This window comes from Gymnoscopelus microlampas (assembly GCF_963454915.1).
Source record: "Gymnoscopelus microlampas genome assembly, chromosome: 9".
NCBI classification, from domain to species: domain Eukaryota; kingdom Metazoa; phylum Chordata; class Actinopteri; order Myctophiformes; family Myctophidae; genus Gymnoscopelus; species Gymnoscopelus microlampas.
The window spans coordinates 37,306,528-37,329,377 of NC_139946.1; the positions used below are offsets into that span (position 1 = coordinate 37,306,528).

Genomic DNA, 22,850 nt, shown 5'->3' on the forward strand with positions numbered 1-22,850 from the left:
TTCCGTATCCGCTCAAGACCCAGACCGGATCTGTGACTGGTGAAGCGAGTTGATCCTGGTCTAATGCGATTGGTCAAAGACATTTGCGCTTCCTGATGGAGCCGTCGTCCAATGAGACGCAGACATCTGTTCTGAGGCGAGAGGAGAGCCAGTGCCAGTGTTGCCATGTCCGCTTATTATAAGCGAATTTGGGCGTGCTTGTAAATATTGGTTGGTTGCGGGTGTCGGTTTTCTTGGGCTATTTGGCCTTGTTTCCTAATGTTGTTTAAACCAGTGGTTCTCAAACATTTTCATGTCAAGGACCCCCAAATGAACATGTAGGCCTATTTGTCTGCAGACCCCCATCTGAAAATATTTTATGTTAGGGAGTTAAAATGCTACCAAAAATCCACTTTTTTCACATTTTCTTCAATATATATTTTTTAAATAGCAGGTCTACAAGCTCACAACGCGTCACATCGTGACGCGTTGTGCGCTTGTAGATCGGCTATTTTCAAATAGCCGACGCATATAGGTTTAAAGTCCTCATGTGTGACCTAATAAGTTGCTTCTTTTTGGCTTGTTTTCCTAGATCCGGCCGGTTCCTTATTTCTCTTACACGACCTGGCAACACTGAGAGAGCCAGTGCTCAGCGCAGATCATTCCCACTGACTGTAGCGTTACTGTATGTGTCTGATAAGGCTGGACTGAAGAAATAGCGCGTATTGCACAGATCAGGGGTACTTGGGGTTATTATATATGCATGTATTATCATATCTGTGGGAATCTTGTGTCTGAGGGACGAGGCGTTTAAATCTCAATAGAATGACAGCCCTGTCTCTGCTCTTGATGGCCGTATCGGCCGCATCTGTACTCGCCCAGTCTGCTGTATATCTCCGAGATCAATTTGACGATGGAGGTAAGTTAAAACAGCATTAGACAACCATGCATGGATTAATTGTTGCTGTCATTTAAATTGCTTCTATTTTTCAGTCATTGCAGTGTTTTAGGCCTACATTGATGCACCTTTCTTGAGTCTTGACAAGCAATTAAAGGAGTAGTTCACCCAAAAGAATGACTGACTGATTGATTGATTGAATACTTTACAGTTTGCAACAAAAAAAAAAACACAGAAAAGTACAGTTTAATACAAATACAATGCTAAAAGGATTGAACCCAAGAAAGCACTAGCTATGGCTTGTTTCCATTGGGGTCAAACCAAAAAAATGACTTATTTTCTATCAATTACACACCCAATGAAACATTGAATTCATGGAGATTGTTTTAGTTTTTGTCGCATTCCTAAGCCAATAATTTGATGACCGACTCCTAGTCTTCTACTGCCCGATGACCCCGCTCATCAAATGAATGCCTATATCAATCCGACAAAAACGAAGAAAATTCAAGGCTTCATGGGGTGTGTAATTGATAGAAAATAAGTATTTTTTTTGGGTGAACTACTCCTTTAAATCCATACAAGCGTGTTTGCCTAGTTATCTATGCATCATTGCTCTTTGGCATGGTAGCATATAGTTATTGCACTTGGTATGTATTTGGTTGCTTGTCTGCTGGGCTACAGTGCATTTATACCATAGCATCATCCATCATTTAACCCCGATCAGAACCTTTTTCCCCAGGGTGTCTGTCTACTTACTAACCCCGCCTTCCCTTCCCATCCCCCTCTCTCTCCCATGGTCATTCATTCATACTGTCTGTCATCATCCCCTAACACCAGCCTGCTAGCTGCCCCATCATGTAGACCAGGGGTCTTCAACGTTTTTCAGGCCAAGGACCCCCTAGCTGAGAGAGAGATGAAGCAGAGACCCCCCCATTACATATTGTATTCATGTTAAATGAGTGTTTTTTCCCCAGACATTTAACCACTTAAACCCTCAATACTTTGTAAACTTGACCGTTGGCTCTGTACTTGGTCTGCTCTTTTTCCCCCTTTACACCAAACCTCTTTTCCGGGAAATAGCCGATCTACAAGCTCACTGCAAGGCGTTGTGTGCTTGTAGATCTGCTATTTTTCGGCTAACGTTCCCCTCAGAATAGGGATGCTAGAGTTCAAGTGGTTAGTGTAAAAAAAAAAAGTCCCTATCACACAAAGATTTGACGGCCCCTCCTGTAGTAACTCTGAGGACCCCCTGTTGAAGACCCCTGCTCTAGAATACCTAACACACTGTAGATCGTGAATGCCAAGTTTCGCCTGACATCATAAAACTCTCTCAGTCTCAGATATTGCACATGATCTGACTCCCTGCAAGCCCACAAGTTTATGTTTCAGCTTTGAAAGGATGCTGTTGGGTCCACTGTCCAGCTAATAATGGTTATTATGTGCAAAATGTTTTAACAGATGCCTGGGATAGTCGCTGGTTGGAATCCAAACACAAGTCCGATTATGGCAAGTTTGTCCTGACTGCAGGGAAGTTCTACGGTGATGCAGAAAAGGATAAAGGTGAGAGTAAAGATTGAAATATCGTATTTTATCATCAGCACTTTGTCCCAATACAAGACTGTCATTACACACAGTGACTTATGTATGTCCTGCATGTCTGATGTCTGTGTCGAGGGAGGTCAGTTAGAGCGGTGGTTCTCAACCTTTTCAAGCCGCGACCTTTGGTGAGGTGCTGACCTTCGGTTGTTTAGTGTTAAACACTGTTTTTGGATGTTAATAAGAGCAATAACAATTCTAAACATTTATCCAGTTATTGTTTTATTGACCTTTTTATTTATTCAGGGAAGACCATTTAGAGCAAGCTCTCTCTTTCAAGGACTCCTTGAGTACAGCATGATCACAACATATAAAAAAAACTATAACATTTTAAATAAAGTGCAATGTAATGAACAACAAAAAAAACATCATAATGCAGCTACATAAGGGCTACACAAAGCAGGTGCCGTCCTTATGTAATGCGTCCTCAAGTAGTTCCCTAAATGTCTCTATAGAGACCAATTGATCCAGTTTCAGAGAGTCCTGGAGTTTGTTCCATTTGTCTGGGGCATAGAAGATGAAAGCAGCCTTTCCTTGTTCACTGTTCATTCGTGGAGTGATAAGTCTAATGTGTGTCTGTGAGCGTGTTTGATACTAGAAACAAAATATTAGCGACTATTACCTAATACACAATGTTCTATTCTAGGTCTTCAGACAAGTCAGGATGCCCGCTTCTACTCCGTGTCATCCCGTTTTGATGACTTCAGCAACAAGGGCCAGCCTCTGGTCATCCAGTTCACTGTGAAACATGAACAGAGCATTGACTGTGGTGGTGGATACATCAAACTGTTCCCATCTGACCTCAACCAGGAAGATATGCATGGCGACTCCACCTACAACATCATGTTTGGTTTGTATGGCTTATTTTATGTATCCTACTATAATTCTAGTAACCTCTGTGCGTTTGTAGTGGTGGTGGTGGTGGTGAAGACACCCGGTTCTCCTCACTGGCTGGACCAATTGCTCTGATTTTGCTCACAGCCATTGACCATTACCATCTGAACTTAACTGTGAAGCCCGTTTTTCAATTTCATCAAATCTCAGCTTCTTATTAGCGTTTTTGTGTCAAACACTGTCGCCATGGCTACGGGTCTGCCCAGCTATGGGACGAACTGCCTCCCGGGTTGCCAGATCATGTGCGCATATCCCCCCACGGATGCGCTGCGCCGACCGGGTATGGTCTAGTAGTTCATAATGATGATATGGGTTCTTTCTGTAGATGTGGCTGTTATGTTATGTTTTGTTTGCAAGAAATCACCTGTCCAAGAATGGACAATGGTTAATTTTAACAATGAAACTTTTAATTTGAACTTTACCTAACTATTTGCTAGTTTATGCACTTTATACACACGATTGACTTACAGTGGTTGCTTGTGTGTTTCTCTATTAGGTCCTGACATTTGTGGCCCTGGCACTAAGAAGGTTCATGTGATTTTCAACTACAAAGGCAAGAACCATCTGATTAATAAGGACATCAGATGCAAGGTAAGACTTAAGCCAAACAGTAAACACTCGACCAGTGTTAAACGTGATTTCATTCACGAACCCACACTAAAAACATACTCATTATTAACCCTGCATAAGATTTCTTATGGCATATACATTGTACACTAGACTAGAGCAAGAGAGAAATGGAAGGCAGCTTAGAAAGGGGGTGGGATGACAAGCAACACAGGTCTGGACATCACGAGAAACTATCAGGAGTTCCACGTTACCTCTACATATTTGTTGTATGGCTAAACATTTTCATCTCCAGACCCCAAATTTGGTTTCTCCCTGGGGCCCAAATTTACAAAAACACATTATGAATTATTAATTAACCACTCGGTATTGTGCAGCCAGACGATCAGAGATCTAAATTTAGTGAATGGGCTAAAACTGGATGGAAACTATTTTCTCTGTCACTAAGATTGTATCATGAAAATGTTTTCTATAGACTATGATACTCATCAACAATTAACTGAAATGCACATCAATGGTGCAAGTTCCCTTTAAGTTTTCAATGACTAACTATTTGATTCCCTGTTCACCACTTTAAATTCAATCTCTTGTGTTTTACATCATGCAGGATGATGAGTTCACTCATCTGTACACACTGATTGTCCTTCCTGACAACACTTATGAGGTGAAGATTGACAATAAGAAGGTTGAGTCTGGCAGTTTGGAGGACGACTGGGACTTCCTGCCTCCTAAGAAAGTTAAAGACCCTGAGGCCAAGAAACCAGAAGACTGGGATGAGAGGGAGAAAGTCCCTGACCCCGATGATAAGAAACCTGAGGTACTTTGTTCTGCCTTTTGTTTTTTACGAGGCAGAAGTTAAGCCTATCTTGTAAGATGTAACAGAAATGTTTGATTGAATACTTAACGGTTTGCAAAAAGTACTGTTATACAATGATGCTTAAAGGATAACACAAAAAGCCCCGAGGGCTTGTTTCCATTGTGGTCCTATGTGCTTTATGTTCCACTGAAATGAGAAAATCTTCTGTTAACCCATTCAATCCGGGAACGCATCTGTGTCATTTTAGATTTCAGCTATAACCATTATTTTATACTTTGGCTATTCAAAAATGACTGATATACAAGCTCATCGTGCAGCACCAAGTGCCGTGCTATGAGCTTGTAGATCTGCTATTTTTGAAAAATCGTGAAAATGTGTGCAAATCTTTGAATATATTTATTTTCTTTTAAAGCAAACATTTGTAACTCAAATCTTTGCTTCTGGAGGTCCCTGGGACAAAATATTTTACAAATGTTCGCTTTATGATTTGCACACATTTTCAGGATTTTTCTAAAATAGCAGGTCTAGAAGCACATAACGCGGCACTCTGTGCCACGCTATGAGCTTGTAGATCTGCTATTTTTGAATAGCCAAAGACATCTAAAATGACAGAGATGCTTTCCCGGATTGAATGGGTTAAACTTTGGAAAATTGCATTTGACTGGATTTAAATGAAGTCTTGTGTTTTCCCACTGTATCTCCTCTGCCTGTAGGAATGGGACAAGCCTGAGAACATCCCAGACCCTGATGCTAAGAAACCTGATGACTGGGATGAGGAGATGGATGGAGAGTGGGAACCCCCGATGGTCACCAACCCTGACTACAAGGTAAAAGCATTGTCAATGACACATACTGATCCACCAGGTCTGTTTAGTGATACAACCCAGTGGTTCTCAACCTGTGGGTCGGGACCCCCAGGGGGAGGATTTTGGGGGGGTGAAGTAACAATTGAAGTAACAGTGAAGTAACAATTTAAGGACTTTTAAGACATTTTTAATACCTCAAAAAGAAAGAAAAGAAAAAGACCATTACTGCAAATATTTTGAAAATAGACGATCTACATGCTCACAACGCCTCGCTCACAATATTTATCTGTGGAACCGAAAATGTAATTCCTCAACTCCTACATCATTAAGGGCTTATCAGGGTGGGGGGTCCCCAGTTCAAATCTGATTATTTTGGGGGGTCCCGCCTGAAATGGTTGAGAACCACTGATATAACCTACTTGTGATATAACACCCCTAGTCTGTACAGTCATTTTCATTGAGTAATTCTTATGTAAGTTGAGGTTGGAAATATACTTTGTTCACTGGGGGCTTTTTTGACCTCTGAAATACATGCATCAAATTAACCTGAGACACACTTTACAGTATATATATATATAATAAAGTTGCACTTTTTCCTTTTATTAAATGGTAACTAAATGGTAAATGGTGCATTTATATAGCACCTTTTATTCAAGGTGCATTACATTCACGATTCTCACACACATTCACACACCCAACGGCAGATGAAACCATGCATGGCACCAACCTTGCTCATCAGGAACAGTTAACCCATTAAAACCGGGAACGCATTTGTGTAACCACTTTAACCATTATTTTATGCTTTGGCTATTCAATAATAGCAGATATACAAGCTCATATATATATATAAATATATACATATAAAATAAATTGCCAACATATAGAATAATGGTTAAAGTGGTTAAAATCTAAAATGATAGATGCTTTCTCGGTTTTAATATGTTAAAGGTTCGATGTCTTGCTCAAGGACACTTGGGACACTAACCCAGGGGGAGACAGAAACCAATCCGGGAATCTTCCGATTCCCATACAGCCAATCTCCCTCCTGAGGCAGCCTTTATTATTGGCTCAATATGCCCTCAATTTAATATATTTATCATTGTAGCTAGAAAAGTAAGGATTGGTACAGCCTGATTTATTGGCGATGTTTTGTGATTTTATGATTCCACAATGCTAACTACTATTTTTGTGTGCCCTTTTCATAGGGTGAGTGGAAACCCAGAGAGATTGACAACCCTGGCTTTAAGGGCAAGTGGGTCCACCCTGAAATTGACAACCCAGAGTACACAGCTGATTCTGAGATCTACAAATACGACAGCATTGGTGTGATAGGACTTGATCTATGGCAGGTACGACTGCCAGTTGATTATTTGCTTCTCAGAAAACAATATTGTATTGATGTTTTATATATTTTGTTTGCCACTAAGTGTAATGGGTATAGTCTATTTGGCTCTTAGTTATTTTTTGTAGATGTTGATTATATTTAAAAATGGACATTTTACCAATTTATTACATTATTTTTATGATCCTGTCATCTAAATCTGTCCCCTTTCCTTTTAACATAGGTGAAGTCTGGTACAATTTTTGACAACTTTATGATCACCAATGACCCAAAGTTGGCAGAGGAAGAAGGCCATGACACATGGGGACAAACAAAGGTCAGTCCATCCATAGCTGCCATCACCACCGAATTTCGTACCATACCTTTACCATTGGCAATCTGGATGTAACGCACCTGAAGCATGCAACAGTATGGGTTTAGCAGTGTTGCAGCATGGAGTCAAGTTGAAAAGAAAATCAAAGCAGGAGATTTTAAAGCAAAAGCAAAACAATAATGCAGTTCTCACATTTGAATGCATTTCTCAATTGCATGCTAATACAGAGGAGAAGGTCATTTTGAAATGTTGTTACTGACAGGTATATGCCCCGACAATAATGTACTGAATGGTAACCTAAGCACAGCCCACTGTCGCTGTCCATGGTGGTGGCCTGCTGGGCCGTCTCTCTCTCTTCTTCTGTTTTTCTGTTTGTAATGTATTTGGGTCTCAATGGAACTTTTGCAGGAATAGCAAGCAACCATTGCTGTAATGGTCGGAAATCCAACGGGAGCGGGGCTAAGAAAACAGTACTAAGCAGGGCTGTAATAACTAGTGTACTTAAAGCTGCACTCTGTAATTTTCCTATTCTACCTTGGAAGTCTCCTGCGCAAGTTCTGAAATTTTACCACTTAGCTAATAGAGCCTGCCTGCTTACTCAGGGGAGAAACGGAATGTTTACCTGCAGGCAGTACCACTCGTAACTAGGTCGTGTCAAACAAGACACAGGATCTAAATGTCTCAATAGAAGAGCAGGGAGACTAAATACAACCACCCCAATTGTATGGGGTGGTTGTAAGTTATATTGTAATAAGTTTAACATATAATAATATAACATATTAACACAATAACATTTTATTCACAAAAAGGTTACATATTACAGCTTTAACACTGGAAATGCACTGCTTAAGTTCAAAGCTAATTTAGGATGAGTGGTGACTGCTGGTGAAGAAGAGAGTACTTAGAGAGTATTTACATTTAGATTAGAACTTGGACTTGCTTAAAAATGGCTTTGAGAGTGATGTCTTCCTGTGGTCAGGTCATTTATTTGTTTTCATACGCTGTCTTTCCAGGATCCAGAGAAGAAGATGAAGGATGGCCAGGAGGAGGAAGAGAGAAAGAAGCGCGAGGAAGACGAGAACAACAACAGAAAAGAGGAGACGAATGAGGAAGAGGAAGAGGAGAAGGATGAAGAGGAGGAAGAAGATGATGACGAAGAGCAGGAAGAAGAGGAAGAAGATGACTTGGACTCTAAACTCAAGGATGAGTTATAAACTCCTAACAGGAACTTACTAGGAAATAAAAACAGTTTGTCTGTCTGGCCATGAGCCATTGGAAAAAAGGCTAAAGACTGAGCTGACGGGACTTGGTTGGACATTCCCCTCATGATTGACAGCCTGCAGCGGGGTGGGGAGGGGTGGGTCTTTTGTTTTGTTTACAGGATAAGGACATGGGGTGAAAATCTATTGATTAAAAAAAAAGAGTTTGTTTTGCTACGTTTCCATGTGCTGTTATTGTTATTAAGACCATGAGTTTATGAAGAAGGAAGGAAGATGTCATGAACATGGAAACTATTAAATTATACCCATACAACCCATTCTGCTGTTAATATGCAACTGAAACAATAACTTGGCATTTGTGATCTGTTCAGTTTTAACTTTTATGAAGTATGTTGTCATCTTTATTACGTTGAAAGTTGTTTTGGGTTATGGCCCATTCATGAAAATATTTTGTTTACCTCATGTTTTTTTTTTTTTTACCTCATGTTTTGTGATTAATGTATGCCATCTTTTTTTTTTTTTTTTACCATCATGTCACTCTCTGACTCAAGACAGCGATCTTGGCTTTCCTCAGATGCCATATAGATTTAGGATTGAATGGCTTTATACAAGTTGATGGATTGATTAAGTGTCTGTGGAAATAGGTGATGGTTTATCAAAGACACAATCTGTACATGACGTGATTATCTACTGTTACCCATAAGATGGATATTCGGTATGGTTTTATTTGAGATTGAATCTCTTAGTTTGGTGCTGTATAGTTCCTCAATGCAAATAGTTTTGTGTCTGTATGGATCATACATTTTATTTAGGTGCAACACTTGATTATCAGGAACTCTTTTTTTGTCCATTCATATGTATCCATCTTCGAATAGTGCTAGTATGTGAAAATACATGAATACAATTTCTCTCAATTTACAATTCCAACAGGAATACATACCCTTAACCTGTGTGTCCCCAAACACCTGGCCCTTTTGTAAAGATTTTTTTTATTACTAATGTTAGTGAAGGAAAATTGAGATTGACATTTTAATTTTGTTGTGTAAAAAAAAAGGGGCACTCTGTTCAATAAATGCAACCAGAAACAACTAGAAATCTTCTGGCATTTTACCTTCGAGTCCATTATATGGGGTTATTCTTAAAGTAAGAATAAATGTATTTTTTTGTCTTACATTTTGTAGTCATCCCATTGATTAATTTATTAAATGTAGCTTGCTGTATATTTTTAAATCGAGGGTCAGTAGAATGTGAGTTTTATGAAAGGTAGCTCAAATAAATGAATCTCACTACACAAAAAGTGGTCCTGTATGACTATGTTCAAAAAAGATTTTGTGTGTGTGTGTGTGTGTGTGTGTGTGTGTGTGTGTGTGTGTGTGTGTGTGTGTGTGTGTGTGTGTGTGTGTGTGTGTGTGTGTGTGTGTGTGTGTGTGTGTGTGTGTGTGTGTGTGTGTGTGTGTGTGTGTGTGTGTGTGTGTGTGTGTGTGTGTGTGTGTGAGAGAGAGAGAGAGAGAGAGAGAGAAAACACTGTTAGTCACTACCCAAGGAAGGGTAACTTGCTGCTGCTTTGGTGGCAGTAAATGGAGATCCAAATAAAAAAAGAAATACATGGAAATAAACTCATTGTGAAATTTTTTTAAATAAATAAATCTACCAGACAGCCCCTCTTGCCCATGAATGATTTAAGCCCTCTCGCTTGAAAGTTAACCATCAACAATCCCCCAATTATCTATAGTAAAAAGTTTGAGAAGAAAGAAGGGGGGGGGTATGTTATGACTTTTACAGGGGCCAGTTTGGAATTGCAGCCACCTGAAGGTACTATTTTAGGGCAGTTTTGAAGGAGAGTAGGGTGTTACTCTCCTTCACTGCTTTTGGTAGGGCATTACACATTTATGTGTCTGTCACAGCAGCATCCCCTATGTGTCTGTCACAGCACAGCGCCCCCTATGTGTCTGTCACAGCACAGCGCCCCCTATGTGTCTGACACAGCACAGCGCCCCCTATGTGTCTGTCACAGCAGCGCAGCGGGGGAGAGAGCAGAGAGCAGTGGGGGGAACAGAAACAACACTAACGTTATGGCTGCCACTCTGTCTCTTACTCAGGTAAACTACTGTCTTTTCCAACTCAAATCTAAATATCACAAACGTCTCTCTGTCGTCCTGTCTGTCGCTCGTAAACATCCGAACATGTGTAGCTCATTCGGAAGCGGGGGAATGGCGCAGTTATAGGTGTTTGTCGCTTGTTTTTGGAAGTTGTGTCTGTGTCTGTGCAGTTGTGACTGGGAAAAGTTTGTGTGTGTAATCTCTTTGGAGAGTCTTTCGTCGCGCGACACTGTCGCTCGACATTTAAACGACGTGTTTCCAACTGAAACAAAGTGTCGCAGCGCGTCACGTCGTCACTGTTTCAGTAATAGAAACGCTTCGTTTCTTTTTGTCGAGCGACGAAGTCTCTAAATTAGCCGTTATTTAAGGGCGTAGCTAGCTACCTAGCCTGTTAGCTATGAATGCTAGTGTGTGTGTGTGTGTGTGTGTGTGTGTGTGTGTGTGTGTGTGTGCACACAACACAACCATGGTGGGGTAGCTTTTTAGAGTTTCTCTTATCAAACCAATGCCAAAGCCAACGTTACCAGGTTTTAGAGGCCATGGTGTAATGTATGGTAATGGCACTGCTGCTTCAGCGTATCAAGAGGCTGTTGTGTTGTGTGGTCTTGTTTACCAGGTCCCCCCATCATGGGGGGACCTGGTAAACAAGACCACACAAGCCCCATGTGTTGTGTTGTGTTGTTCTACTGTCTTGTCAAACATTGCTTTGCTAAAAGCTAAATGTAATGCTCACTATTACCACAAATACAACACATGTTGTAATAACAAACAAACGTATTACCTTTGCTGTTGCTGATACATCTTCCTACTGCTTTCTTGGCTTGTTTGGTGGGCTAAGTAGTAGACTAGTCCATTGATTATTGGTTTATAAGTAGAATTGCACCGCCTGTCTTCACTCACTGACTGTTGTAAATGTGTTGCTCATGACCTTTGGAAATCAGTCTCAAGAGCTATGAATGTTTGCCTTCTATTAGAATGCAATAGGAACCTCTGGTTACATGTATCCACGTTTACTATAGCTAGCCTTTAGCTGTTTTTAATCAAAGTTATAGAAAGTCTAATAAGTAATTGAAGCTTGCACTTCAGCTGTCACACAGTGTTAGTCTGCTGTTTATAAGCTAAATACAGCGGGAAAACTGTTTTGGTTTGCACCCACTACAAAAGCTGTCTCATTTATTTGGAAGGTCTAGTTGTCTGGTTACAACCACAGACCTGCGGTTACCTGGGGCTGACTCAATGTCAGGGTTACACATAGCCTAAATCTAAAGGCTCAGAGAAGAACTGTTGGAGATAAGTGTTTCTATCATTAGCTGTCACGGAAAGTGTTTCTAACATTAGCCGTCACAGAAAGTGTTTCTATCATTAGCTGTCACAGAAAGTCTATGTGTCAAATAAAACCGTCAAGTTTATGTTATTAGTTGGGCCACAGTATTGTTAGTTCAACATTCATAAGAATCCCTTGATTATACATTGTGTCCTGAGAACGTCATACTGAGGAATTCCACTACTCATCCAAGCAGTGAGGCCTACATGAAGACAAATTTATGTGATATTATCCACTCTCACTTTTTCTTTACAGCCTGATAAACTTACATACAGTAGGGCAAACATACAGTAAGCTAATAAGTAATAGGCTACCCACTAGCCATGCATTCTTCTTGCTGTATACAGTACACAAGGAGAAACTCTAAAGCTCAGTTTATACTTTTGTCATACAACCGTATCACTCACAGGACAAAAACAATCTGGTGAGTTACACGGTTATTGACACATTTGTGTCTTTCTGTTTCCTATAAAGGATGAGTTTGTAAAATTCACATAACGTGACATTGTTTCAATCGCAACCAGTGGATAGTAGAATATTCTAGAGAAAACCAGACTGGCCTGTCAGCCCGCATACAGAGTAGCATATCTGGCTATCTGCTGCAGTTTGTATAGGCTAGAGAATGATTGAGGGATTTTTCTTTTTTTTCCAGTGCAGCGCTATTAAAGTGTCACCAGTACAATGACCACAGTGTTGTGGTCGCCAACAGTTCCAGGCACACAATTGTGTACCACAGACAAAAAGTGGTGTGGGCCAGAGAAAGATAAGTGTGTGTGAATAGTGATCAGGTTATGAATCAGCTATTGACACAACTGCCATGCGACAATACAGGGTGTAGGTTTTGTTTTCCTTATAGTCCTCTCCTTCTGTGTGGCTGCAGAGTTATCTAGATCTTTAACAAGCTGAAAGATCTTTGGCTGGTTATCTTTGACACTGAAGGCAAGTTTGTGGTTTCTGTGGAGATGGAGATACTTTTTTGTTGAGGATAACCCTTCCATTTACCCATTGATTGAATGGACTTTGCCCAGCTGTTTAATAATACTCATACTGTAGGTTTCTTCCCTTTCTTTTTTTCTTCTACTTTTTGTGAAAGAACAGCAGAAAAGAGTATTACTGGTAACTTCTGTGAAGACTGAAATGTTGTTCTCTTCCTGTCCAGCAGTAGACCTTCAGCAAATCAATGAAAGAAGGAAATGGGTAAAAAAAAAAAAAAGAGGAAATGACATCTCTGTGGAGATACGCCCTGTCCTTGCTCTGTGAGGTGGACGTCAGGAGCCACAGGAAGTGTGGTTTTATGTCAGGAAGTCCAGACTAAGCTATTACATTTTTCTCCGAAATCGGCAGAACTCCAGAATCAGCTGTATAGTGATGTGCAACACTCACACACCCATAAGTGGATTAGTCCAGAGAATAATGGTGCTTGCACAATGTTGCCAGGAGACATGACGTAGGAGACGAGTGCCAAGGCACGCATCTATTTTAATAATTTCATAATCATTACTTTAGTTGAGATGCTGTCATGTCTGCTGTGGTTGTTTTGTCCTACCTAGACCTGGTTTTAGGCTGGGCTTTGTGAACTGTAAGATGATAAAAACTAGTCTGCAGACTTCAAGTGTTGTCTTACTGTACAATAGGGTTGCTTGCCTTGCTGTGTAAGCTCTCATTCCACAGTGAAACAGGCAGCAGTCAATGTATTCAGTATCACATTTACCTGGAAACCGATGATTGACAGAGCGTAGGTTTAGTCACTGATAGGAGCGTGAAGATGAGAAACAATAATGCGGATAAGCATATTGATTGGAGTCAACATGTTTGCCTGCCTCCATCTGTGAAGGATCAGCCTTGTTTTCTGGCAGCTCGTCTTGGCACAATGGATGACAGGTTTGGCCAGCAGTCAAGCAAACACGTGTTGACAGATTGAGCTTATGGACTGGGAGCATTATTTTGTATTTGGCCAAGGTTTATGGTCATTCTGCATTTTTAATTCTCACACCTAGGCCTAAATAAGCCCATACTGTAGGTATTGATTGCAACACTGCAAGTATTGCAGTGTTGCAATCATTTATAATCTTTTCAAAATGGTGTCTAATGTTGAATTTATGTGTGTCTACACCAACAGCTCTCGAGTGGAAATCCCGTCTATGACAAATACTATCGGCAGGTAAGCAAATATGTCCTCTAACATTGAATATTTCTGTTTCTTGTTCATTAACCTCCATTCTGTGTCTATTAGTGATTATAAAGGCTGAATAAACCATGCAGTGAATTTTCCATCACTCAAACATAAGACATAAGGCTGCATAAGATGTAAGGAGACTAGAGAGGTATAATTTAGGAAGAAAATCCAATATTCCAGAAAAAGTCAAATACATGTAATGTATTCATTTTTCATTTTGATATTGCTTTAAAGTGATGTGAGTATAATCACTGAAAATCACTATATAATGTATTGTTTGAAGTAGTTAATGATCATGATAAATGAATGTTGCACAAAATGCACAATGAAAGTCAAGTATTTGTTCCCTAGATGCAACCAAATTTGATCTACAAGTAAAATACCTGTCCCTTCCCGGCTCAACACAAAAATACTAGAGAGAGAGAGAGAGAGAGAGAGATGGCCTAACTATGTTCAGTCGTGAGATTTTATTTTGCTTTAATCCTTGACTTCCACTTCAACAGTATTAATCGTCTACTTAAGAGCGAGGAGAAGGCCGGTTTAGTTCGAACACTGCATACTGTGCATAGCTTTAGCTGTATTAAATCCACTGCAGCTTTGCAGTGAGTGGTAGCAATTTCCTCTCCCTCCTTTCAAAATTAGTCTCTGTGGCCAATGAGAGAGGCTTCTCCATGAATAAATGATGGCTCTCTCTTCCAAACCTGTCAGAAGAGCTAGCAGGGAGCCTCATGAAAGAGGTCTAGAGTGTTGCAGTTTGCCTAGATACCTAGCAGGGTGAATTGGTACTATTTATTATTGTCTCCGCCAGGAGAGTTTGTTTTCACTTTCCGCCAGCCAAGCAAACATTGGTCGAGCCTCACGTGACACTTGACAATACGGTGAAATAGTGTGAACTGATTGGCTAGTGACATATAACGGGCTATAAATACATGTGTCACTTTGAAAGAGTCTTTGCCTCTTTCAAAGTGAGGTAAGACAGGAATAATCACTAAATGGCTGAGAAATGGCGGATACTGTAACAATTGGATAGGACACTTACACAGACAGGACAGATAGGACACTTACACAGACAGGACGGATAGGACACTTACATAGACAGGACGGATAGGACACTTATACAGACAGGACGGATAGGATACTTATACAGACAGGACGGATAGGACACTTATACAGACAGGACGGATAGGACACAGATAGGACACTTATACAGACAGGATGGATAGGACAGTTATACAGATGGATAGGACACTTGTGTCATGTAGGGCTGTCGCGATAATCGCATTAACCGCATACCGCGCTATTACAATTTCAAACCGCAAGGGGGCAGACAAACCGCACAAACCGCATCATCCCGCGCAGCGCGCCCAGGAGGTAATCCTGCCGCCTAATACTTACATCCGGGGTAGCAGCACTTGACACAGAAGCGCGCGACAGCGACGCAAACATAAACAAGAAACAACATGGCAGGAGCAGCAGGTCTCGTTTCAAAGCGCAACGCAACATCGCCAGTTTGGAAACATTTTGGCTTTATTCCAAACGAAAATGGAGAGCCAGCCAACTTAGACCAGGCAGTGTGCAAACTATGCGGGAAGAAAGTGCCAGTTAAACGTGGAAACACATCTAATTTGAGGGCTCATCTTTCCTCTACTCATCCGTCTGTAGAAGCGGGTTTGCCAGCTGCAGCCCCGAAAAACAAAGCTCCTCTGGCCGGTGCCAGCCGACAGGTTGGGGTGGCTGAAGCATTTGCTCGTGTTACCAAATACAGCCGTGACAGTAAGAGGCATAAATGCCTTACAGCAGCGGTAACCTCATTTCTTGTGGAGGAGATGGCTCCATTCAAAACGGTGGAGAAACCTGCTTTCAAATCCATGCTACAGAACTTCGACAAGCAGTACGAGTTGCCTGGGAGAACATATTTCTCTGACACTGCTGTTCCCAAAAGGTACAACACATTAAAGGCATCAATCAAAAGTGAGCTCCAGAATATCGATTACTTCTCCGCCACGACTGACATGTGGAGTAGTGTCAACATGACTCCATATATGAGTTTAACTGTGCATTATCTGACCAAGGAGTGGGCGCTACAGTCACGTTGCCTCGAAACCGTGTTTGTCCCTCAGAACCACACAGCTGAGAACCTTGCAGAGGCCCTGGAAAGAGCATTGGCTGATTGGTCTCTGGATGTAGATAAGCTGTCTTGTATCACAACGGACAACGGGGCGAATATCAAATCAGCAATAAACGATAAGTTAAAATGGCCGTGGCTTAACTGCTTTGGACATAATTTACACTTGGCAGTCACAAACTCAATGGCAAAGAGCAAGGAGCGTACAGCCCGAGCAATGGGCCACTGTCGAAGCTTGGCCTCCGCGTTCTCCGTCAGCTGGTTGAAGAGAAGAGATCTGGCGAAAGCGCAGGAGGACCTAAAAATAACCCAACACTGCCTGATACAGGTAAAGCCCAATAAATAAAGTGTTTGTTATTTAGGCTACAATTCATATTCACGTGACTATCACTGACAGTTATATATTCTAATGCCTTCATCTAATAAAAATATATATTAAAAATAATGATGTAAAATGTAACTTAATTTTATTTAGTTGATAATAATAACAATAATAATGCGCATTAAATATGTAAGCTAATTACCTTTATTATATTCTGTGCAGGATTGCGCTACAAGATGGGGCACGAAACAGAAGATGGTGGACAGAGTCTTGGAGCAAATGCCTGCTATCAAAAGGGTTTTAGATAACAAGAAAAACGAGCATCTAATTCCAACCAGGCAAGACATCTGTGTTCTGGAGTCTGTGAATGCAGCATTGAAACCTGTGGCGGAGTTTACGGACATGCTGTCTGGTGAGAACTATGTTACTGTGTCATCAGTCAAACCTGTGCTGTGTCTTCTGTCTGAAACATATCTGGCACCAGCAGAGAATGACACCAACTTGACAAAGGACATCAAAAAGAAAATGTGCGCCATTCTTGAGGAGAAGTACAAACCTGCTCCCTTACAAGTCCTTTTGTCAAAGGCCTGTCTTCTGGACCCTAGATATAGGAGCGGTTATATCGATGATGTAGACGGAACGAAATACGCAGTCCTTGACGAGATGCTGGATGTCACTGACAGGCGCGACGAGGGAGAGGAATCATCTGTGCAGACTGTGCAAGTGGTCGCCGAGGTGGAGCCAACACCACCTCCAGCAAAGAAAAAGAGGAGTCTTGGAGACATGCTGAAGTCACCAACCGCCGCTCCCGTGCCGATAGTGCCCAAGAGAATTCGAGCAGAAACCGAGCTCACACGTTACCTACAGGAGCCTCTGATTGACACCAACGATGATCCTCTTCTCTGGTGGCGTGAGAACCAGGCTAGATATCCTCTGCTTGCTAAGATCGCACGCAAGTACATGGTCATTTGTGCTACCAGTACAGCATCTGAGAGAGTTTTCAGTACAGCTGGGAATGTCGTTACGCACCTACGTTCCTCTCTGAAACCACACAAGGTGAATATGCTGGTGTTCCTTGCGCGCAACAAGAACGTGATGACCCAGGTCTGACTCTTATTAGTTTTTTGCTAAAGAAGCCAATATGTCATGGCCTAGCCTGCCATAGCTATAATAGTGCATAATTAAATGGCTTTTGTTCTGGACTTATATTTTCATTTCATTAAGTCGTTTTTGTAATTTGCAATTAAAAGATTGAGCCTATTAGCCTACAGGGCATTATATTGAACATTTTTGTACGTTTCTGATCTTGTTTTGTGTACAAATATGCGCATTTTGATTTCATTAAGTCTAAAATAGAGACAGATTCTTAAATGCAGGTTGTTAAAATACACTACAATATATTGTATTGTTTTTTTTGTTTTGTTTTTGTAACAAATACGAGGCTCCTTTTTTTATTAATAAGACCAATGTTCTGTTCTTAATTGCACGTTTTATATTGCATTAGTTTTGCACTATTTGTGTTTGACAAATACCTCATTCAATTAAGACTGAAGTCTGAAGTGTCACGCTCCTTTTTTTTTTATTTAGACCAATATGTCTGTTCTTATTTGCACTACGGTATACATTTGTTTTGCACTGTTTGAAAAAAAATACCTCATTCATAATAAGAAGTGTTGCGCACTTGCGCTGTTAGGCCATTGTTGGGCCTTGACTTTATTAGGCCTATTTCTGCACTTTAATAAATGGCCAAAACTGCATTCGTTTTGCTTTATGTTTTTTGGGGTGATGGTGGTGGTGACAAATAGAAGACTGGTGTGTTTCTTTTTTATTTGCATTTTAAATATTTGGCCTACTGCATTCGTTTTACACTGACATTAAATTAATGAAGACTAATTGAACATTTAAATACAGCTAATTGTTTAAAAACCTTTTGGGTGAAATAGCGAAACAATCATGACTGATACAAATGAAAGAAGACCCTTCACAGCTAATAAAGAATTTAACATTTTAAGAATCTGTTCAGAATTGAATGAGTATGGCTATAGTTAAATGTGAATCTCTTTCTGCTATAAATATGCATCCACCGTTCTGCTGCGCCCGTTCTGCGCGCCCCTTCATGGAGTACATATTTGGTACCGAATTAACCGAAATAAAAGAAAATCAAACCGCAAAAACCGCACTTGGTACCCTATTAACCGAAATAAAAGAAAATTAAACCGCATAAACCGCATTTTGGGTCCCGAATTAACCGAAATAAAAGGAAATCACACCGCACAAACGGTAATTTTTTTTCGCGCGCGCGCTTCGCGCGCGCGCAAACGAGCACGCGCGCTGCGCGCGCGTGCGTGGTGGGGGATTGCAATACTATCGCTTATCGCGCTTCTGTGCCATTTTATTGTACCGCTGTTTTAATTATGTAACCGTGACAGCCCTAGTGTCATGTTACTATGACACAGTAACATGTTCTATTTTTTGTAAGAATTAGAACATAAGAATTAGAACATTCCCAACATTCCCAACACAAGTCTGCTGGCGGAGACTTGTGCTCCGAGGAGCACTTTTTCTAGTTATTATTATTATGAATTTAGCTGTCTCTGAGATCAGATGACCCCCCCCCACTCACACACACAAAACACATAGGGCCAATCTCACGATTTGAACTTGTTCTTTAGTTGCTTCTCTGGTATTGACATACCTCTGTTTTACAGCTGAGAATGCAGTTACAGCAAGTGATGTGAACATTGATATGTTCCTCTTTTATTAGTTCAGACGACTAAAATAGAAAATATAGATTGAGAACATGAAGCAGAAATGTCTGTGTCAGCACATCTGTATCACTGCCCTTTCGTAAGTGGAATGAGGTCTAATTGTGTGTGTGTGTGTGTGTGTGTGTGTGTGTGTGTGTGTGTGTGTGTGTGTGTGTGTGTGTGTGTGCGTGTGTGCGCGTGCGCGTGTGTGCGTGCACGCCTGCATATTTTTGTGTGTATTTCTGCCTGTGTGTATAGGTTGATCCTACTGGCAGTGGGCGGGTGGCAGCAGCTGATGCAGCCTTGTTCCTGAAAAGATCTGGCCTGGCTGACCTGGTTCTGGGAAAGGTAAGCATGAGGCATACAAATATAGCCAAATATACACTAGATGCACGGCACCTCACAAGTTAACACATTTGCAGTAAACAAAAGACTCCTATTATTTGTTTAAATGTTCTCCCTAATACTTGTGATGTTATTGAGATAGAAATGCACACTCATGTCTTTATTCCTAAAATGTAAAAAGTTAAATGTTATGTGTGTCCTTTTATAGATCTGGGATTTAGCAGACTCTGACCGGAAAGGGTGCCTAAACAAACAGGTACAAGCAGATTCTGTACTTCATGAACTCATATATTTTTAACATCAAAGATTTTCAGACTTGCATGTATTTAATTATAATGGTATGCTAGCAGCAATGCAAAGGCATACATCACATACTATTCATTCTATTTCCCTCAGCAATTCTTTATAGCTCTCCGGTTGGTGGCTTGTGCTCAGAATGGCCTGGAAGTGGCGCTCAAGAGCCTCAATGTGGCTGTTCCTCCACCTAAGTTTGTGAGTTCCCTCATCACTGCAACCATAAAGCTATATATTTTCTGGAGAAAGCACAGAAATTCCCCGGCCACTCCTTTTTAATGAAACTTGCTCACCTATAGCGTGCACTCCCCTCCTGCTGCCCTCCTTCCGGGTTTGAGCCAATGTGTTTGACGATGTCATGGGCCCGTAACTGCGCAAGACCATGAGTTGAGCTAATTGGTCAAGCCTATTTAGCTTGTTAATTTTTTGAGGCCAAACCTGCAGTACCAGAGTTTAGAGTCTCTTTCAAACACATTTTAGTTTTAGATATTCGGACTGTAAAAGTGAAGTGATCTTTTCTCCATTGTCTTTGTTTTCCTGTGATTAAACCGATTTAAAATTAAAACATAATCATAAGCTAATTATATGTTTTAATGTTTAATTCGGATTGCATTGTAAATGAGTGAACAGCAGAAAATGACTATGTTTGGCTCACTCCCACAGTGATTATGCATGTGTAGTTTGAATGCGTTTACTGTGCTGAATTGAATGCCCTTTATCTCCAGCATGACACAAGCAGCCCACAGTTGCAAGGGGTCGTGGCCAGTGACCTTCCCTGGGTTGTCAAGGTGAGACCTTCACAAATGGTCACTGATTCCACATATCATCACAGTATATGACACATGTACTATAGACAGTAATACATACTAATATCTACCGGAATATTGTGCAGTGTTATGATTTTAATTGCAATTACTTTAAAATGGCTATCACATGTTTGTATTTGTTTGTATATATTTTACACCACTTTGCAATTTGTAATCAGTAGTTTTTGGCAATAACTAGCTGCTTAATGAGATGGATACTAGTAGGTTCATCCTGCATATGTTTTTCTCCAGGCTGAAGAGAAGATGAAGTTTGATGCCATCTTTGACAGTCTGTCTCCAGTGGGAGGGATGTTGACAGGAGACAAGGTCAAACCAGTCCTGCTAAACTCCAAGCTACCCGTGGATGTCCTAGGCAGGGTACGATATTCATACCGATGACGGAGGCAAATGAACTCCCAGGACAATTGTACCACAGTAAAGTACCACAGCCAATTTGAAATGAAATGTGTGTTGTTAATTAATCAATATAACAAAATTCAGTTATGTAAAATAATGCAAAGCCTGCAGAGCTCGTTCAGACAGGCCACTCGAAGCAGGGCCAACTCAGCATTGCATGCTTACAGGGAATTTATGAATTGAGACAGCCTTCATGCCTATATATATATATATATATATATATATATATATATATATATATATATATATATATATATATAATTTTATTTTTTCCTTATTATCCAAGAGCTGTCTGACTGAAACGTTTTTCAGTTAAAGGTTAAAAATGGTCATTCAAGCATTTATTCTTCTCAGTATGCCATGTTTATTTTCCAAAATATGTGTGTGTGTGTGTGTGTGTGTGTGTGTGTGTGTGTGTGTGTGTGTGTGTGTGTGTGTGTGTGTGTGTGTGTGTGTGTGTGTGTGTGTGTGTGTGTGTGTGTGTGTGTGTGTGTGTGTGTGTGTGTGTGTGTGTGTGTGTGTGTGTGTGTGTGTGTGTGTGTGTGTGTGTGTGTGTGTGTTCCAGGTGTGGGAGCTGAGTGACCTTGACAGAGATGGAATGCTTGACAGAGATGAGTTTGCTGTGGTAAGCCTTTCAGGCTATACATTCAACTTCAGATGTATCTCAGAATGTATCCATATTGGATACATTAGTAACTTAGCCAGGTTCTTCATACAAAAAATAAATACATAAATAATTATAATTATATTATATATTATTTTCATCTACTTTATGCTTCGCTTTTCACTGCATTTCAGCTGTCAAACCCACATTTTTACATTGTGCTGTTTGTGCTCTCTGCTTACATAAAAGCTACAGTATATGCTTGTTGCATCTGTTAGCAATCTGTTGGCAATTTCCAATGGAAAATGTTTAGTTGAGACTGCAAAAACATAAACACATACGTTGGTGATTGTTTTACCCCTATCCAGGCCATGTATCTGGTGTACAGGGCTTTGGAAGGAGAGCCTGTGCCAATGTCACTCCCACCTCCCCTGGTCCCCCCCTCCAAGCGGAAAAAACCCTCAGTGCCTCCCGTGATGCCCCTGTTACCCTCACCACCCTCCGTCAAAGACAGTCGCTCCTCTCATGCTGGGTCAAAGACAATGCCCCACCCCCCTAAACCAGCCCCCTCTCCTGCTCCACCTCCACCAGCTCCTTCTCCTGCTCCCGCTCCAACACCAGCAGCTGCCCCTGTAAGTACCTGTACTGTTTTACTCGGATGTGAAGTCTGTATGAAGGTCCTCCTGAGGTAATGCGTTTGTAATGATGTGACGTATAGTGGAGTCTTTAAAATATAGACTCTACTAGAAGAACTGATAATACACTTAACCCATTAAGACCTGGAACTGTGTCATTTTTAGATTTGAGCTAAAAAGCATTATTTTACACTTTGGGCTATTCAAAAATAGCAGATATACAAGCTCATAGCGCGGCACCGAGTGCCGCGCTATGAGCTTGTAGATCTGCTATTTTTGAAAAATCGTGAAAATGTGTGCAAATCTTTGAATATATATATTTCTAAAGCGAACATTTTTAACTCAAATCTTTGCTTCTGGGGGTCCCTGGAACAACATATTTTGATGGGGGTCCGCGGCTAAATATATATCATTTTGGGGGTCCTTGACATGAAAAAGATTGAGCACCACTGATATAGAAACATAGGTTTTTAACAATACTGTTGAGATTTAGGAGACATGTAGAATCGGCTTCAGGTCTCAAT

The 22,850-nt window shown here is 40.8% G+C and overlaps 2 protein-coding genes across 5 annotated transcripts in view; both read left to right on the forward strand.

The window, feature by feature from the left end:
- The first annotated feature begins 618 nt into the window (after nt 1–618).
- On the forward strand, nt 619–9,723 carry LOC311051731 (calreticulin-like). Its single transcript, XM_084066350.1, has 9 exons — nt 619–898; nt 2,336–2,437; nt 3,120–3,323; nt 3,864–3,958; nt 4,542–4,751; nt 5,465–5,578; nt 6,763–6,906; nt 7,123–7,215; nt 8,226–9,723. Exons 1-9 carry the CDS (start codon nt 805–807, stop codon nt 8,424–8,426), a joined length of 1,257 nt encoding a protein of 418 aa, XP_083922476.1. The 5' UTR covers nt 619–804; the 3' UTR covers nt 8,427–9,723.
- Nucleotides 9,724–10,451: 728 nt separating this feature from the next.
- eps15 (epidermal growth factor receptor pathway substrate 15) overlaps nt 10,452–22,850 on the forward strand; it is a 33,108-nt gene continuing 20,709 nt past the window's right edge. For all 4 annotated transcript variants that reach the window (XM_084065905.1, XM_084065906.1, XM_084065908.1 and 1 more), the window contains exons 1-9: nt 10,452–10,531; nt 13,975–14,016; nt 19,484–19,573; nt 19,779–19,826; nt 19,967–20,062; nt 20,590–20,652; nt 20,923–21,048; nt 21,653–21,712; nt 22,060–22,323. In XM_084065905.1, the coding sequence (XP_083922031.1) occupies nt 10,505–10,531; nt 13,975–14,016; nt 19,484–19,573; nt 19,779–19,826; nt 19,967–20,062; nt 20,590–20,652; nt 20,923–21,048; nt 21,653–21,712; nt 22,060–22,323 (816 nt within the window). In that variant the 5' untranslated portion in view covers nt 10,452–10,504. The remainder of the gene's footprint in view (nt 10,532–13,974; nt 14,017–19,483; nt 19,574–19,778; nt 19,827–19,966; nt 20,063–20,589; nt 20,653–20,922; nt 21,049–21,652; nt 21,713–22,059; nt 22,324–22,850) is intronic.

What these genes read in the sequence shown, in the direction of transcription:
- LOC311051731 (XM_084066350.1), top strand. Translation starts at nt 805, where the DNA reads ATGACAGCCCTGTCTCTGCTCTTGATGGCCGTATCGGCCGCATCTGTA. An exon ending in AGATCAATTTGACGATGGAG is followed by an intron (nt 899 to 2,335) that starts GTAAGTTAAAAC and finishes ATGTTTTAACAG; the next exon opens with ATGCCTGGGATAGTCGCTGG. An exon ending in ACACATGGGGACAAACAAAG is followed by an intron (nt 7,216 to 8,225) that starts GTCAGTCCATCC and finishes CTGTCTTTCCAG; the next exon opens with GATCCAGAGAAGAAGATGAA.